At 33.9% G+C, this 20,159-nt stretch overlaps 1 protein-coding gene across 5 annotated transcripts in view; it reads left to right on the forward strand.

The window, feature by feature from the left end:
- The window catches only part of LOC127866005 (protein tweety homolog 1-A-like), a 42,864-nt gene extending 25,607 nt beyond the window's left edge, over positions 1 to 17,257 (forward strand). Inside the window, exons 14-15 of one of the 5 annotated variants that reach the window (XM_052406182.1) lie at positions 6,585 to 6,684; positions 12,369 to 17,257. In XM_052406182.1, coding sequence (XP_052262142.1) covers positions 6,585 to 6,683 — 99 coding nt within the window. In that variant the 3' untranslated portion in view covers position 6,684; positions 12,369 to 17,257. Of the gene's footprint in view, positions 1 to 1,716; positions 1,745 to 5,621; positions 5,690 to 6,584; positions 6,685 to 9,687; positions 9,709 to 12,368 lie in introns of all 5 variants that reach the window. The other 4 variants (XM_052406183.1, XM_052406185.1, XM_052406186.1 and 1 more) reach the window with 4 other exon arrangements.
- Positions 17,258 to 20,159: the final 2,902 nt, after the last annotated feature.

Raw genomic sequence — 20,159 nt, forward strand, 5'->3', positions numbered from 1 at the left:
TCTAGTATATATTAACAAAGCAAAATATGTTTACGCTTTTTATGTTTAGTTTTAAAATGTTAATAACAAAAGAAAAATATTTTACATTTTGAAATTTTTATAATTGTTACTTTAAAATAAACTGATATTACTTTGAATAGTTAAGATATTTATAAATGTGTATTCTGAATTGGATGAACTGACAAGTTGTGTCATGTAAACCATATTTTGTTCTATTCTCTACAACAGCAGCATGCAAACTGTTTTAAATAACATATAAATATATATATATATATATGTATTTATTATATTTGCAATAAAAGCTTTGGTATATGGCTGCAGTTTTTGTAGTTACCACGTTTTAGTATTTGTTTCCTCCGCAAAATTATCAGAAAATGTCAGATATGCTATATCCTCTTATTTCTCGGTGGTAATCATTGAAGGATTCTTTACTAGAAATGTTAATCAGAGATACAAGATTAACACTTAAACTGGGATATGTTTGTTACTTATTGCTACAAAGACAACTTGTTATGAGCAAGCTTAACCCTTTCTCCATCAGAAGCAAAGTGAAAATGGCTTTTGCAACCAGCATAAAACCAGAACAGCCTGCGAGTAACTCGCAGTCTGTTCAGGTTTTTTGCTGTTTGCTGCTCATCAGTATCAAAGGCTTGGAAATGAAGCCATTAAAACTTAAGAATCTAGTAAGAAATATCTTTAATCAAATTAACTTTCTTAGGGACTAAAAACACGTCAAAATACATATCTAAGTGATGAAGGGCTGGGATATGTTTGTTACTTATTACTTTCAAAGCAACTTGTTATGCGCAAGCTTTATGGTCTAGGTCATGCTTACAAGTCAATACAGGATACATAAAAGTATGAATGACATTCATCTAGTTTACTGTTTAAATTTATGTAATAATTTTTTTGTTGTGACCAGATTTAACATTTCTACAACAATTTAGTGACATGTCTTGTGATATTGTTTTATGGTACGTTTATACAATGCCAACCTTTCCATAGGATCAAATAAGGGCCACTCTCTGGGAATACGAGGCTTAATGCATGTGCATAAAGTATTGTATCAGATTAGCCTGTGCAGTGCCCTCAGGCTAATCAGAGATGATGCCTTCAGTCTAGACTAATGTTTGTTTAGAAGAGACTTCCTTTAAACGAAAAATTCCATAAAGTGAATATTGTCTTAACTTAATAGCCTGTGCCACAGGTGGTTAGCGTGTGGCTTTGATATTAATTAGTGAAAACATCAATTTTGAAATTCTAAAATTTGACCCAGCATTTGTAAAAATATTGCAAGATATGTACATTTCTAGAAAGGAAATTCATTTCTGTGTTTAATAAGACCAAGTTTGTGCACAATTGATGAAGTTCTGGCTGTTCAAAGCGATGCACCCTGTTTTCAGGTAATTTTGAGTTGAATACCTTGTAATGTATATACTTGACAGAATTTTTTTTTTCCAAATAAGTTGATATTTCATTATAATTTGATTATTTTTCATTCAAAACACAATGTGTTCACTAATGTATATCATAGCCACACGCTAACCACCTGTGGCCTGTGCAGGAAAATCTGAGAAAACACTGGAGTCACATGCATTAAGCTTGGTTTTATATTTCAACTGTACGACTTAAGATTATACAAATTATTTGTTCACACTTTTATTTTTCAAACTTTGTTTACTGTGCATTACTGTAAATACTTGTGTATTTCTATAGTACTTGTATGAAGTTTCATTCTGAAACGGTAATATGACATTATTTCAATAAAATCTTAATTCTCATAGTCAACAAATATTGTTGTTTCTGATTTGTTTGGTGTGTCAAGAAAATAACAGTGTACAAAAATGTCTGTAATGTGTCTCTTGTAATCTTGATGTTTATTCAGCAAATGAATTTTCCATGTATACAACCTTGAATTTATCAGGCACAGAATGTTGAGGCATTATTGGATCACAGTGAACAACACACTCAACAGGAATGTGAACTGGGTGTTACATTCACTAATTGTTACAATCACTCTTTGTTACATTCACAAAAGAAAATTATAGAAAGCAATATAAGATGTTTCCAGCATTCCTAATTACAATGAACCTAAGTCTGTGAAAAGTAAAAAATGTACTTTCTAATTTTGATTATGCAAATGACAACTTATTTAAAATTTCACCTTAAAATTCATGGATCTTCTTGTAATGATGTTGGCAACAGAAACAGCATTATTTGGAGTTGCATAGAAATTAAATTGCCAGCATATTTCTGTCTTAAGTCTTTAAAGGCTTATAGATATGCCACAATAGTGTTCGTAGCGTAGACAATTGTGTATGCGTAGTGACATAAAACCACACCTGTAAGTGTTGTGTGCAGTATTGTTGCATCCATATCTTTGACTTCAGTTATATCTTTGCTGTCTTTTCTAAATATTTTTTCCAATGCCATTTGTTTTTTAACTTGAAATATCAAGTTTCTTTGATTCTTTAAATTAAGTCTGTAATGTACAATCAGGATAAAATGTGTAGGGTCAATCCGGGTAAACTTGGACACTTTTCAGCTGCCATCAATAGCTATGTTTTCCAATGACCAAAACAACGGTATATTTCGGACTATTAAAGGCTACCGAAAGCATCAAACTGTACTCTTCGGATTTTATCGTTATGTGCAGACGTATCATATGCGGATTTATTGTAAATTTTAAGCAACTGTCGTAACCGCGAACCGGGTAAACTCGGACGAGGAAGGTAAAACTCGGACAGCTCGTGGAAAATTTCGGACACGTTGGGAAAAGTCCGACACATGTATGATTAAAAAAAATTATAATATAGGCTATATCAAGTAATCACTTATTGTATAAGGTGGTATACAGGAAGCTAATGGATACATATACTGAAGTTATTGTCTCTAGCAGAAGCTCGAAACGATAATCCAACAAAACATTCTTGGTGGTGGTAAGTTTTACTAGATCTAATATCTTACTAGCCAAACAAAAATATCTATACTATTAAGCAAATTCTGGGTAGTAAAATGCCACAACTTCTCGGATTTTGTTTTCATTTATTTAGTTCCAATGTATAAATTTGGTAATGCAACCACAGTTTACTGTTTTGAAATCTTTATTTTATTTGATTTGTACACAACATTTCCAGGTTGTTGTTAACTTTAGAATCCGACAAAATTAAACATACAACTTTTTTTCAATTTATCTTTGAAAACTATTATTGGTGTTGTTCTGCGTTATTTCTTGTCGGCCACGGGACCGATTAAGATAATTATATTAGACCATTGGGCCCGTATTCATCAACGTTTTAAGTCTATAATATAGACTCAGATTTAAGACAGAAATCGAAATAGTGTTATACCAAAGATTCTAATCACACAACAACCGCATTCAACGGAGAGATAACTAAACAAGGATCGCTTTTCATTAATTCCACATGATTTGCTTTCTCTAGAAAATTGATCATTGTGGATGTATAAGTTACTATAGTAATATTTTGTGCATCGAACATGTCACCAATTATTTTGTTTTGTAAGTAGATCTTTGATAAATGTATAACTCTGAGAAATAAAAATGATCATACATTTATAATAATAGTTGAAATGTGCATATTATAAATTAATCATTGTTTATCCCTATTCTATACATATATACATTATATACATCATATACATATGTATTATGTATGTTTGTCAATACAATTATAATGTTCGTCGAGTAAAACTTCGTTTACATATTCCTGCAAACTTCAACCATTATAAAAACTTTTATAACTTCAATATTTTGTTCACAAATTAAAATATTTAAATTGCAAAGCAATGCGACAAGTCTTCTCGTACACTGTTCACGTAACAGTCTTTCACTTTGAAACCCACACTGCATCGTTGCATCGGACCCTTACGATCGAACTTAGACGGGCGGTCTTTTGCCTTAAAATAAAAGGCGCCGTCTACGAACCTGAAGACATTCCCAAGCTTAATTGCATCTTCTTTTCTGACATAGCACAGTTGCCTGTGAAATGCTGCATCGCTGTAGACTTCTATGACATTTTTGTCAACAGAGTTTTGAGGCTCCCGGCAACAAAAGAATGGTGTTCCGATTTCAAACTCGCTAGAAGCCCAGCGGTGCATATGGCCCTATTCCACAATGAAAACAATCCCACGATTCACTATGATTTATCACATTTATTGAATCGGGAAAACTCGTGCCGGTCTATGATTCAGTTAAGACATTGGTACGATTGAGTTATGACGAATCGTGGGGTTCGGTTGAAATCTTGCGAATAGGGTCGCGACTTCACTACGATGTGTAAGGATCTACTGCCATTGTATTAAGAACGATGCAGATCGGTCACGACTAAGCTAGGACCTCAACGAACGCATCCATGAGTTAGGCGCAAATATCTATTGATATTGATCTAAATCGCGAGAATCTTAGCGGGCTTGCAACTCACTCGGGTTGAACTCGTGAGTCTTGAAAAAGTCGTAGCTGATTGGTAGACAGATCACGTGATCACCGATTTCCCGATTGAGTCACAATTCCATTTCAACACCCAAGAACACACTACGACGCTGTTACGAGTCAAATGCGATTAAATTTAGTCTTGGAGGTCCTGGCCAAATTTTTAACACGTCTGACCACGATTTTTCGGGGCTCACTAGTTGCAGAAATCACTTACGACGGGCCCACAACTAGCTGCAAATGTGCAAGGACCTTGGCCGATAGAGCTACGATTGTGCCCGACCTCAAAATCTTGGAAATCAGGCAAATCGTGGGGAATCGGGTAGTAGTGGAATACCCCTAATACCGAAAACCTATACCCCATACATGATTACGTTCTTCGTTTTATGAAAAGTAATAATCCTATCATAAAAAATATTGGCCAAAACATATGCACACTAATTTGCAATGAAAAATATCGATGAAAATTAACTTATCATAGCTAAAGGTATAATGGCAAAGTAGAAATAGGAAAAGGGAAACAACTCGCATATGAATGAGAACACCAAGTATAGTCTCTGCAGCCTTAAGACTCTTCTAGAAAAGAGATTGTGTGAGGCAACGAACTTTATTAAGCGGGAAAAATTGACTGTCCGACATTTTCTTGAGCGATTTTTCAACAGGGAAAACTCAGACAGTGCCTTTTTTCTCATTTAATGTTAATAACATTAAAGTTATCCATGAATATTTAAAACATAAATGCTCTCTATTGAATAAGAATCACTTTTAATAAAAAATTGGATATTAAAGTGTTATATTACCCATAGGAAGTAAAGTTTTTCCTTGAACAGACTGTGAAGGTTTAGATGGCGTTGTTTTGGTTTTGAAAGGAAGTTCGCAGAATATCCCAGAACTCATTTAAATACAAGAGGAATTCCCAATGACGTAGTATTCTTTTTTAATATCAGTTCTAAGAATAACTGTCTTATTCATTAAATCCAAAAATAACTGGTGTTTACCCCTGTCCGATTTTACCCGGATTGACCCTACATTTGTTAGTTTTAAATATTCCTTGCTTATTTAAATTGTGTTATTTGTAATTAGTTCTGACTTTGTAATATTTCTTGTCATTGACAAAATGCTTCTGTATATTGAAATTTCTTAATTGAATGTAAAACGTGTTTAATTCCAGTTAAATGGCAGTAATTCGTGGCTTTAATAACATCAGACTGGTCACACATTCTGCTCCTTGCTTTCAATGTAAGATTGTCACTACAACTGCACTAGTTTGTGCAGTTTTTTGTCTATTTTAAAAACAACAGCTTGGCTTGTCTGGTGATGGTGTTTGATTGTGTTCTCCGCGTGTTTTGCTGTTGCAGAAGATCTAGCTTAAATTTCAAACATAAAACAACAGAACAAAATATGTTTCATTTATGTTTTGAAGCTTAAACAAGGCCAGTGTGATCATGTGACCTGTTCCAAGACCTTTGGGCTATATAGCCGCTTGTTAAAACAAAAAATGTTTACAATTTTCAATTAAAGGAATTATTCTCTATATTATGTGGGTTAAATGAGTTTAGGAAGACAAATGGACATTTGTCTTTTTCCTCTATAGAATTTATAGTCCCAAAATTCAGTGTTTTCAACTCCTGTTTAGCTACTTGATAACTTGTTCAAACTTTAGGCTATGACATGATTTTGGGATTTATGGCCCTTTGTCCGTTTTTCCTCTATAGAATATATTGTTTCAGAATTTTGATTTTACTTCTAAAACTACTGGCCTTACTCAAACTTTCATATTTGACTGAGAGTAATATGTAGTTGATCGTTAAAAAAGCAATTTTGGCTGCATCAAATTTAGACAGAATTATGGCTTTTTGTATGTTTTTCAAATATTGTCCTTATAATGCTCTAATGTTCTTTTACTTCTCATATTCTCAGGTTCATTTCATGTTCTTGTGCAATTTCGTTTTCAGTTGTATTGTTGCCTCTATGTTTTCTTTTATTTTTGGTCTTTAATTCTGTCATGACTACCATGCAAATGTGCAAAGACGTTTTATGACAAGTTGTTAATACTTTGTTGTATTCCTCTTTAACAAATGATTATTCAAATAAAGATTTGTCTTTATTATTTGATTTTTATTTCTTTTTGCAGTACAAAAGAGTGAGCAGTTATTCTGAACAAGTACTTGATCTTGGGACATTTCCCACTCGAAACAGTGGGATAAATCACTATGCTAGTAGCAACATTTAGGGTCAGAGTTTTTTCCCCTGAACTATAACCCTCTAATTTGTTACAGATCTGGTGGTTTTCTTTTGATTTAAAGACCAATTTCCAATGTATCAACAACATATTGCATACTAAGGATTATGATTTGGTAATTCTGAGTATTGTTATGCTCTCACAGAGTGGGAGCCAGCATTGCACTTGCGTCACCTGGAATAATCCCCAGAAGCTTGTGTCTAGAACTCCTCTGCAACTACACGGTTATTTAAGCTTAACCCTTTGCATGCTGGGAAATTTGTCGTCTGCAAAAATGTCGTCTGCTAAATTTCTAAAATTAGCATTTTCTTCGATTTTTTTTCAAAGAATGCTATCAGAGTAGCAAACAGTTTGGATCCTGATAAGACGCCACGTTCTGTGGCGTCTCATCTGGATCCAAACTGTTTGCAAAGGCCTTTAAAATTCGGTTCCCGCACTGAAGGGTTAAAAATTCACAGTTAGAGGACTTGAAGTAGATGATCTTTCACTTTTGAATGACCATAATGAGTGGATGATTATTAAGGAAGGAAATTTGGCTGCAACAAGTTTTGGCAAATATGTGGCAATTTTTCTGTTTTTCTATGATATAATAAATAGTTCCCTGTAGCTGTGTTTTCAACTACTTGTAAAGTTGTGGGCGGATCTTTCTCTAAATTTCACAGTTAATATCCTTAATGGAATTTCAGCTGCAACACGTTTTGGCAGAATGATGGCCTTTTGTCTCCTACCGGTTTCACTGGAGGGGACTTATGGTTTGCGCTCTGTGCGTCTGTCTGTCTGTCAGTCCGTCACACTTTTCTGGATCCTGCGAAATCTTTAAAAGATCTTCATATTTTTTCATGAAACTTGAAACATGGATAGATGGCAATATGGATATTATGCACATCATTTCATTTTGTTCCTAGGTAAAAAATTCTGGTTGCTATGGCAAAAAATAAAATAAATAAAAAATCTCACAATGGTGGGGCTGGTAGGGGACATATATTGCTTGGCAATAGTCGTGTTTAATTAAAAATATCTTTGTCTGGTTTTATATTTCTCAATTTTTTTTTTACAGTAGAATGGCCTGTAGGTGGCAATAATCTTTGTAAAAAGGAATTTTTGGTGTGACTAGTCCTGACGAAATTATTGTCCTTTGTCAGTTTCTCCACTAAGATTATAAATTGTAGTCATCAAATGTCTATTGGTTGAATGTTACTAAAAAAATTAACATAAATGATTATCATGAAGTTGAATGTTTTAATGATCATGATATATATTACCTTAAAACATAGTATTTATTTTCATTTTAGTGGTTTTATGAAGATAAATTTGAAGTCTAATACATTTTTCTGATTTTTGGCAAAATTTTCAAATTTTTTGCCATGGGCTTATTTGGCAGATTAAGCTCTGGTAAAAAGGGTTTGTTTGTGTCCAAACATGTGTTGTGGGGGCACCTGTGTCTGTGACACGTGTCTAGAACTTTATCAATGACTATCCTACACATCTTAATGGCAACTAGATTCATTTTTTATTTATTTTTTACTTTTAGAATAATACTTACTGATTATGGTTGGTTAATAGAGCTATAAATGAGCAATAAAATTTGTCATCAGTCATTTTCGAAAACACAATTACGGTACTTGTTTGTCAATTTTTAGCGAGGCTGATTTCAGAGAAAACCCGAGCTATTGTCATAGTCAGCTCGCCGTCCGACGTCCGCCGTGCTAAAACCTTAACATTGGCCATAACTTTTTAAATATTGAAGATAGCACCTTGATATTTGGCATGCATGTGTATCTCATGGAGCTGCACATTTTGAGTGGTAAAATTTCAAGGTGAACATCATCCTTCAAGGTATAGGGTGCAAAAAGCAAAGTCAAGGGAAGTAATAAGCTTTAAATGGACATAGTTATCTGACCTGCCCACGTATATATTTTTGTTAAATAAATCAAAGCGGCGCAGTAGGAGGCACTGTGTTTCTGACAAACACATTGTGGTAAAAGGTCAAGGTCATCCTTTACGGTCTAGGGTAAAAAATACAGATTTAAGGAAAGTAATAAGCTTTAAAAAGGGAGAAAATTATTCAATATTGAACATAGCCACTTTACATATTTGGCATGCATGTGTATCTCATGGAGCTGCACATTATGAGTTGTGAATTTACAGTCACGGTAGTGGCTTTTAATTATTTGCTACTAAAAATAGAGATTTGTTACAGACAATTATTTTCAAGCGAAGTAATTTATATAATTATAAATCTCATATTATATATTTCCTTACCAAGAATTGAAGTTCTTTTCACAGTTACTGTACAGATTTATTATTTTGATTATTTATAACCCAAATGATTGTGTTGTCAAAGTTTTTTTTAAATGATATAATTATAATTTCTTTGATGTTCATTACCGGTACATACCTGTGGACTTATGTCCATATATACATGATCAACTCTGGCTATGATGTTTTTTTATGAAAAAGAAAAAAAAACTCTGGCTATGATGTCTTTTAAACCACAGGCGTTGGTTGTCAGTGATGTCTGACTTTGTCATAATATAATTGACTTTGAGACCCCCTCCCCCCGGTTGGATTGGACAAAATTCAAGGGAAGTAATAACCGTTATAGGGAGATGATGTCTATACTTGCCAAATGATAAATAGAAATTTTATTTCAATGCGGCGCAGTAGGGGGCATTGTGTTTCTGACAAACACATCTCTTGTTGGGTCACTAGGTCAAAGGTCAAGGTCACGGTGACCTCTAAAAAAAAAAAAAAAAAAAAAGATTTTGACAAGCTTTCGCAGCCTAGCGTGGCACCCGTTATGAGGTGCTCTTGCTTCAGAGAAGCCCCAGACTCCTCAATCTCTAATTTTGAAATTGGTCTTGTTTTTAACTGTTTTTATGGTGGTGTTGTTTAATGACTAATTTGTTGTTAATACCAACTTCTCACTGTATTACGTTTCCTTGTTTGTTTTGTTTTATACATCCCTAACTGTTTTTATTTTACATTTTTTCAGTTTGATGAGATTGACTTACCAGTATGTGAGAAATAGAATAACAAAATTACTTTGTTAATTAAATAACACAATTAATTGGAATAACACCGTATAAGACTTGGTGTATTATTATCTTTCTATTCTGCATTACAATAATCTGTTATTTACTTAACTTGTCAATTTACATGGGTAATATGTTTTTCAACAACAACTTATAAACTCCATTTTAGTTGGAGAGCTTAATATATTATATAACTGAATTGTAGGTGGTAGATTTTTATTTGCAACTTTTTGGACATATCAAAGGCTTTTTGGCTGTACATTTTTTAATCATTGGTTATTGGTGCTTCTTGAATGGGGGGAGCACTTTGTCTGTCCATCTAAAGTCTGATTAATCAGATGTAAATCACAGGTGGTGAGCATGTGGATATGATATTAATTAGTGAAAACATTATTTCGAATGATAGATAATCATATTACATGTACAACGAAAAATAAACTTTTCTGAAGGAAACAAATTCACTATCAAATATATTACAAGGTATTCAACTCAAAACGGGGTGCATTGCTTTGAACAGCCATTACTTCATCAATTGTGCAGCGATTTTCATGAACCTGGTCTTATTCAACACAGAAATAAATTTCCTTTTTGGAAATGTATATATCTTGTTATATTTCTACACATGCTGGGTCAAATTTTAAGAAATTAAACGATACACAATTCGCATGACCTACTTGATACCGAATAGACAGAATTCATGAATAAAATCTCCAGTTGTAAAGACACACCTTCGCATTGGACCAATGAAATCACTCGTGTGTTTAAAATGTCAGTTAGTTGAAATGTATGTAAACAAAGGTTTCAAACGGCACTGGACAGTTAGTTTTGATGCATAATGCAACAGCAAGCACGGTAAGAATGTTTTTTCATATGTTTTATTGAATTATGGTATTGAGGTCCATGAACTTTGCAGGGAAAATGCCTTTTACTCTGTGAAGACTTCAGTCTTAGATACTGTCTGATCAATGTTAAGTGGGTTATGCGCGTTGTGTATCATGTTATTTCTTAAAAGTTGACCCAGTATTTGTAAAAATATTGCAAGACATGTACATTTCCAGAAAGGAAATTCATTTCTGCGTTGAATAAGACCAAGATAGTGAAAATCGCTGCGCAATTGATGAAGTTATGGCTGTTAATAGCGATGCACCCTATGTTCGGTTGATTTTGAGTTGGATACCTTATTATATATATTTGATAGTGAATTTTTTTTTCAGAAAAGTAGATTTTAGTTATAATATGATTATTTATCATTCAAAATGATGTTGTCACTAATTAATATCATAGCCACACGCTAACCACCTGATGTAAATGAGTTTGAAGATAGTGTGAAACAAATCTCTGTGGTAATTGTATCTGACATACTTGATGTCTGTCTGTCCATCAGTCAATCTCCATGAGTCCTGAAATGTTGTTACCTAATGGAACTATAATTATTTTCTGAATTACACAAAACGTTATACATGTAAACAACATGCCCCATATGGGTGGACATGTTAAGATGGTCTGCTGGTTCATATCCAATGGTTTTTAGGACAATATTGCCCAAATTATCACAAAAATACATTCTAAAGATGTTTTTGTTTTTTTGTTTCAAGGCATGATCTTTTAAACTATTATCTGAATTTGATGGGAGCTATATTGAATTCATTGCTGATTACCTTTGCATGATATTTGGAGCATTCTAATGGCATTTTTATGCAGCTTCCCAACCAAGAGGCTTCAGGTTGTTGCTGTTTGTTGAACTTGCACGGCCTCTTTGTTAATTGGCTTAAATGAATTGGCCATGTGCAACATCAGGGAACATCCATCAGTTTAAGGGATATTCTTTTTAAATGTAGGAACTGAAGTACCTCAAGGAGAATTTCAGTGTGCTCATAAGTTGTTACTAAAGTTGATCAATCCCTTATATTACTGTTGTAACTGGTACATGTAACTATACAACTGTTATATCCGGTCTTATACAATGATGTTTGGTCAATTTCAGCTTTTGCACTAATATCACTTTTAATTAGCTTTAACTATCACAGAAGTTAAAAGAAATATGAGATCAAAATGTGTATGTATTCAATCATTTAAAAATATAGTTATAATGTATATTTTTATTTTACTCAAGTATGACTAAAAGGCGCTTATTTTAACACATGCAATATTTAACCAAACTGGCTAAACGTATTATTTCAACATAACCATCTCTGCTGCTGCTGTTTGTTTCTAAACACGGCAATAATGGCAAAAATGCAGAAATTTTATGGAACAAATATTCCTAGTTAAGTTTTTTTGTGTCTGTTGTTAGTTTAATATTTCTGATGTTTAAATTTGTTGAACACAGTTATAGATGAAAGATCATTATTTATAAGTTAATAACCCCATTTTCTTTTTATTTCATGTTCCTTGTTCATAATATAAATGGAATTCTTTGTGCATTTTTTATTTTACCTGGCTTTTTTTTAATGGCTACGTTGAATTGCAATTTTCAGATCTTAAAATATTAAATACTGTTCCATTCTACAGTATACCAGTACATGTAGATCAAATATGACTCGCCTTGGTCAATAGTCCAATTATGTCCCTTTTTTGTTGCATGCAATTTTTTTTATCACAATACACAAAGTAAAGTCATTGTTTAATTTTTCTATTGCAGTATTATCCAGGCAGTTTTGTAGAGCAATATTCCAGACTGGGCACGTTCCCTCAGACTGAGAGGCGCAACTATTAGTTGCATGTAGCCGCAAGCCTCCCACCAATCAGAAGCAAGAATTTAAGTCAAGCAAAGTATTTACTATGGTGCAATAATGTTTGCAGAAATGGGACAGGAACTGACCAATGAAGTTTGTTGCTAGATATTTAAATACCAGTCCTGTACAACTGCCACTTTGTAAGAAATAGTGCCGGGAATTTTTATAGTTGATTGTTACCAGTATATTTTGTAAGTTGTTTGTGTCTTATAATATTGTTGTCTGCTTTTTTATGCTTAACTTTTTTGAAAAAAGGAAAGCTAGTCTACTGGCCCAAGCATCTGCGTCAAAGCCTGGTTCAAGATTTTTGGCAATGCTAGTCTCTCAGGAATGGCTGAAGGGATTTCATTCAAACTAACAACGTATATTCCCTTTAAAAAATGGCCCCATTCGCCAGGTTTGGTTAAACTTAGGGGCCATTTTACACTTAATAATTTAAGAAGCACTGTTTAGCCAGATTTATGTTTTTTGGTTTTCTAGTTTCTTAGGAATGGATTAGGTAATTTCATTCAAATTTACAACATGTAGTTCCCTTATTTAAATGAAACAATATTTCAATTTCGGCAAGGCATAAAGGAAGATAAAGGTAAAGGTGATTGTAACTTGGTATTTAAAAATGCTGTCTTCTTATATTTTTTAGAACAAATTGAGCCATTGTGATGCAACAATATAAATATTTTTCGACAACTTCATTTTTGCTTGCATATTGACTACTTGGGTCAAGGTCAACATATATTTTAGTAAATAGATTTATGATATGGTTTAAACTCTAAAGTCAAGGTTTATGTTTCTTGTAGCCTTGTAGGATATTTTGCAAATTAGAAAAACACTAACTTATTTGATAGCTAAAATAACTTAACCCCTAAACAAACAGTTAAGCTTAGAAACTCGGACAAAAACAAGAAAAGTTGAGCGCTGTCCTTGCACAGCTCTTTTTTATAAAAAAAAATAATTGTACTTTTGATTCTGTAAATATTTTTTCTGATTGTGTACAAAATACCAGTGATACATTTATCAAGGTCTTTCTAAGGCTATGTTGTACAAGTTCTACAAATTGGTAACTGATTAGATAGAAATTTTATTTAAATATATGCTAAAACAATTACCCATAACACATACATTTTGTATGTTGTTCACATCTAATTATCCAAAATCAGTCTCTAGAATTTTCCTCCTCTTGGATTTCTCCTCAATCACACCCTTGAATATAGTGCCTTTTTATGTGCATGCATGTATAAGCATGTAACTTTTTTAGTCTTTACAGTTTTGATATCATAATTTATCTAAATTCCTGTATTACTTTGTTATAATAATATCCGTAATAATGCTTAACAAATAAAACCCTTGTTAAATAGTATCTACATGTACTTATGTGTGGAGTCTGTACAGGCTTATCATGGACCACTCTCCTTCCTGGACTCGATTTGTGTTTTTCAAAGAACAATTCATTAAAAGCATATTATCGTTCCTGATTAGATTGTGCTGACTGCCCATATTTTTCTATCATATATTTTATATAATCCATGAAAAAAATTAAAGCGGTTGTTTAGTTAGAATGTTTTATATGTTTAATTGTTTGTATATGACTGTTAATACCTTAGATATGTAAATAGTGTTTGTAAGTAATAATTTGTGTAGGTAACTTGATTTATCAAACTAATAGTATAGACAATCAAATTTTAAATAAAAAAGATAATAGTTTTTTAAAAAGTTAAATAGTTATAGATGTAGATAATATTTTTTATACATATTTATGTAAAGTAATGTTCTCTATTTTTTGCAGCTTGTTTTACATGTAGTTCAACTATTCATTGAATAGTTCAAGCTTTATTTGGTACTTGTTTGATTGTATTGATGAAATGCTCTGGCTGAGTAACTAACTTACTACATTATCAAATCGAAACATCAAAAACGCGTGCAGGCTTATCATGTAAGATCATTGACAGAAAATGTAATAACATTAGACTTACTGAGTGGACAAATATTTAAGCACACACTGTCATGGGGCATCTCCTGCTGGTAAACCAATCAGTCTAGTTTTGTAATCTTTATTGTTGAGCTATTTTGATAAGTCAATGCATGGCATTTGTCACAGTGCATTGGGTGTTATGCATCTGCAGTTTGTAGCTTGTTACTACTCTAGAGGCCCCATTTGTTTTCAAATATTGATAAAACTTGGTCAGACTGTGTATGTTGACAATGTCTATACCATGTTCAAATTTAATTTTTGGCGTCTAGAAGCATGGTTCCCAGGTTAAATCTAAGAAAAACCACGTTCCATCTCTAGAAGCCATATGTATTACTCAATCTTGATTGAACTTTGTCAGAGGCTGTCTTGACAATATTAAGGCGGAGTTTGAGTGTTGATCACATGCGGCTTACAAATAGGTTACCATGTTAAATCTTATAATATAAAAAACTTTTTACCACTCTGGAAACTACATGTATGATTCAATCTTGATAAAACTTGGTCAGAATGGTAATCTTGGCAACATCTTAGCCTAGTTTGAATCTGAGAAACATGCATCCAAAGGTCAAATCTTTGACAAACGTATGTTATCAATCTAGAAGCAGCATTTATTACTCAATCTTGAAACAAAAATGGTCAAAATGTTTATTTTAACAATATCAAGGCTGCATTGAAATCTGAGTCAAGTGTTTAAAAAACTAGGTCACCAGGTCAACTCTTTGACAATTGGTGTACCTTGAGGTGAGTGCACTATGGCCACCATAGCCCTCTTGTTTAGAATAGTGCTGTGTTTTGTATCTGCATAATAACTGTGTCTAAGTCAAAAATTGATGTTCTGTTGTAGGAAGCGGACAACGACAACGAGCGAGGCATGGTATTGTAATGCGCATGGGAGGGGGGGGGGGGGGGGGTAAGAGTGTTATGGTAAGGTTTAGGATTAGGGGTGGGGTTTGGGTTAGGGTTAGCCTTAACCCTAACCCGACCCATAACACTCACTCTAACCTAACCATATCCCAGGGTTATCTCGCCTATACCATGCCTCGCTCGTTGTAACTGTCCTCTTCCCGTTTTTATTGGAGAACATTATGCCATTAGTATTGTCAGAGGTCTGAGTTTTAGAAAAGTGTGTGGGGTAAACAATTTTAGGAACAGATTTTGGCTTGGTCTAAACATTCTGCTCTTAAGAATAGGATGTGCCATATGAGATGTAACGCTGTTTCTTTCTGTCCATTAGCCCGATGCCTTTTAGAAAAAGAGAACTTCATGATCCATATTCTTTTTTGGTAAATCTTATTTTGTTTATTCATTTGGGGACAGGGCACTTGTTTCTGTTTGTGACACACAATAAAACTGTTTTTATCTGTCCTTTTACCTTTTAAAATTTTGTAAAGCTCTCTTTATATAAATGACGTCTGCAAAGAAGGAACTACTGTACCAAAAGAAGATAAAGATGCCAAGTTTGTGGGAAAAAAGTGCATTAAATATTTATACATATGTACATTAAATTGTCTGTATGTTAATCATTGATCTCCAATTGTTGAGATTACTATTTTGTATGTAAACAGTAGTATTGCTCATTGTATGTCGTCATTGCTCATTACTTCATGCCCTCTGCAGTAGCCCCTTACCACTTAGATACGTGTTTTTACGCATTTGTAGTCCCTTGGAAAGTTATATTTAATTTAAGACCGTTCTTACTTGATTCAAGTTGCTAAGGCTTCATTTCCAAACCTTAGAAACTGATCAGCAGCAAACAGCATAAAACCTGAAAAGACTGCGGGTTACTCGCAGGCTGTTCTGGTTTTATGCTGTTTGCACATAGCCCTTTTCACATTGTTTCTGAGTGGGAAAGGGGTAGCAGAGTTCTCTAACTCCTGTGGTAACTTATGATACTTTACATGTTTACTGCTTTTTCTTTTGTATGAGAGGAAGATGATTATACATGAAGTTCCTGTAGAAAAGCCAATATTAAAACTAGTCTTATAGTTCCCTGTGGCAGAACAAACATTTGCAATACAGGGATTTTTTATAGCCAGTATTTGGTCATATTCCTTGTGGCATCTTTTCTCTTTTCTTGTCCCAAGCTTCCTTATGGATTTTTTTTCCGACTAGATGTTTGCAATTATGAGAGAATCATTAATGTGTAGAAATGAAGACTTGAAAAGGAAATAACCACTTTACTAATGTGTTTTTGTTCTAAAATTTGTATTTTATTCCCCTTAAATTAATACTCATTTACATGTAAAAAGTACAAACAAATAGTCTTTTCCCAAAATCTTTCTTAAGCTCCAAATGTCATGAGTATAATTCATATTCCAAAAATTGGCTAGAAAAGGCAGGGTAAATAATGTGAGTTATTGTTAGTTTTGAATAACAACGCTAAAACTTCATTAGCAGTATGGTAATTCTATAACTACATTCGTGTTTACTTTGATGTTAGCATTTATTTTTCACAAAAGGCTTGATAGAATTTTTGATAAAAAAGTTAATATTCTTAAATAATGAAAAGTTATTGTTTCAATAAGCCCTGTGTTAAAAATGACCTGTTTGGGAATGAAACTGTGATTTGGTCCGTCTCAATTGATACAGTAATCTTCAACATGTACCAATTAAAAAACAAATATTATTTTTTAATATAAACTTTAAAAGATGTTTTTTGTTGTTTTTTTGTTGATAATGTAACTGTTGATTCTTTTGTATAAATAGTCTATGGTTATTAATCATATTAGTATGTAAAGTTGTTTCATGTTTATTGTATAAAATTTATTTTTGTAACATGTTTATTGAGTGGTATGATTTATTAATGTCATAAAATTAATAATCATTTATTGTTGTTCTGTTTTTAGATACTAATTATTTTTCTTGTTTGTTTAATAAATAATTTTTTTTTCATATGGTCATTTTAAACAACCCATCTAGAACCATATTAGTGGTTTTATCTGCAACATTTTATATCGTCCTATTAACATTTCATGAAAAAGGTTAGTACTTAGCTTACAACAAGCTTCGAGAGTTATTGTTTCTAACATTCATAATAATGGTATATTATGACCGAAACCTACAGTATCAGGAACATTTTAAATGTCACAAAAAATAATATTGAACAATAATTGATGTATGTTTTTTATGCCCCCCCTTCGAAGAAGAGGGGGTATATTGCTTTGCACATGTCGGTCGGTCGGTCGTGTCGGTCATTCGGTCCGTCCACCAGGTGGTTTCCGGATGATAACTCAAGAACGCTTGGGCCTAGGATAATGAAACTTCATAGGAACATTGATCACGATTCGCAGATGACCCCTATTGATTTTGAGGTCACTCATTCAAAGGTCAAGGTCACGGTGACTCGAAATGGTAAAATGGTTTTTGAATGATAACTCAAGAACGCATATGCGGCCAACAGGGCTAACTCTGAACAATATAACTGAAGCAACTGGTCTGTAATCCTAAATCTATAATTATCAGTCCAATGAAACATCATCATTTGAGTAAAATAAAGTGGATTAGAAAAAATATCAGAATATGAGATTTTTTTGTATATTTTGTTTATTAAATATTGTGTTAAAGTTTTATTTTGTTGATTAATAGAAATATAAGCAGGACAGGGGAGGTAATACACTATTATATCTTTCTTATATACAGGGGAAACAAATGTAATAAGTTTAAATTTCATGTTTAATAAAAAGAGGATATTTGTTCATGTCAGTGTGAGATCATTTGTTTTTTTAAACATCTAATAAATTACCACACCCCACATTATACCCCCTCTCACTCCCCCCTATCCCCCTCCCATTTTTTTTATACATCTAATAAATTATCACATCCCACATTATACCCCCTCTCACTCCCCCCTACCCCCCAAAACCCCTCCCACTCCCCTACCCCCCCCATTTTTTTTAAACGTCTAATAAATTACCACACCCCACATTATACCCCCTCCTCTCAGTCCCCCCTACCCCCTTTACCCCCCCATCCCCCCCCCCAATTATTTTTTTTTAAACATCTAATAAATTACCACACCCCACATTATACCCCCCTCTCACTCCCCTCTACCCCCCCCCCCCCCCCCATTTTTTTTTAAACATCTAATAAATTACCACACCCCACATTATACCCCACTCTCACTCTCCCTACTCCCCCACCCCCCCAAAAAAAATAAAATATTTTTTTAAACATCTAATAAATTACCCCACCCCACATTATAACCCCCCTCTCTCACTCACCCCGAAACCCCCCCAACACCCCAATTTTTTTTTAAACATCTAATAAATTACCCCACCGGCGCAAATTCAAATACCCCCCTCGCACTCCACCCCTACCCCGCAAAACCCCTCTCACCCCACGCACCGCCCCCCCCCCCCCCCCAATTTTATTTTTTAAACGTCTAATAAAGTACCGCAACCCCCACATTTACTTAACCCCCCTCTCACTCCCCCCTTACCACCCCCCTTCTAACCCGCCACCCCCCGCCCAAAAAAAATATTCCTTTTAACATCGAATAAATTACCACACCCCACATTAATACCCCCCTCTCACTCCCCTCGACCCTCCCCCCCAATTTTTTTTTTAAACAATCTAATAAATTACCACCACACCCCACATATAACCCCCCTCTCACTCCCCCCGACCCCCCACCCCCCCCATTTTTTTTTTTTTTTACATCTAATAAATGGACCACACCCCACATTATACCCCCCTCTTCACTCCCCCCTACCCCCCCCCCCCACCCCACCCCTGCCCCCCCCCCCCAAAAAAAAAGTTTTTTTGTGTAAACATCTAATAAATTACCACACCCTTCTGAATTGATCCTACCTCCAAGTACACACTCATGTTGCCAAGCAATTTCTTAGATTTCTTTTTTTTCTGAACCTTGATTTATGAAAAGAAATTTAACATGTTAAAAAAAGAAAGAATAAAAACAAAACATTTTCTTTATTGATAAACATTTAACACATAATTACAGAGCCTTTTTATATCTGTAGTGCATCAAACAACATGTATGTAATTTTGTTTATCTATATTCAGGAAAGTGATTTTCATTCTCTACTTACATTGTACATTGAACATGTACATCTTCCTTAAGAATGTTAGACAGTTGTAGAATCCGTGTCTGGATAAGGATGTTAAGAAATTATGTAAAACCTTAAAGGACATTATGGTATGAACTTATTATCTATTCCCACAAATGTGTATGAAATCAGTGAAACTTCAAAATCTCTGTATGGTCATTACAGCAGGTAACTGAAAGAGTATGTACATTATACACAGCGCTTTTTACATCTTTAGCAAGGGCCCTATAAAGGTCACTTCCTTCAAGAGAAAGGCCCCTTACTCTGAGAGAATTTCTTTAAAATGATGCAATGTTTCTCAAATTTCAAGCTTAATTTGGGAATTTTGTTCCGCTTTTTCAGATGTGTCGGTAATTTTTTTTCCAAATTTGAAGGCTGGGCCCTCTCCCCAAATCAAGATAACAACCCCTATTACAATGAAAGTGTCAGAAAAGTCAAGCAGGCTTACTTGGTATAACTCTTGTTAGCATGGCATTTAGAAAAAGAGATGTGTTTGTCAGAAACACAATGCCCCCTATTGCCCCGCTTTGAAACCATACATTTGACCTTGAAGGATGACCTTGACCTTTCACCACTCAAAATGTGCAGCTCCATGAGATACACATGCATGCCAAATATCAAGTTGCTATCTTCAATATTCAAAAAGTTATGACCACACTTTA

This window comes from Dreissena polymorpha, chromosome 2 (assembly GCF_020536995.1).
Source record: "Dreissena polymorpha isolate Duluth1 chromosome 2, UMN_Dpol_1.0, whole genome shotgun sequence".
Lineage (NCBI taxonomy): Eukaryota > Metazoa > Mollusca > Bivalvia > Myida > Dreissenidae > Dreissena > Dreissena polymorpha.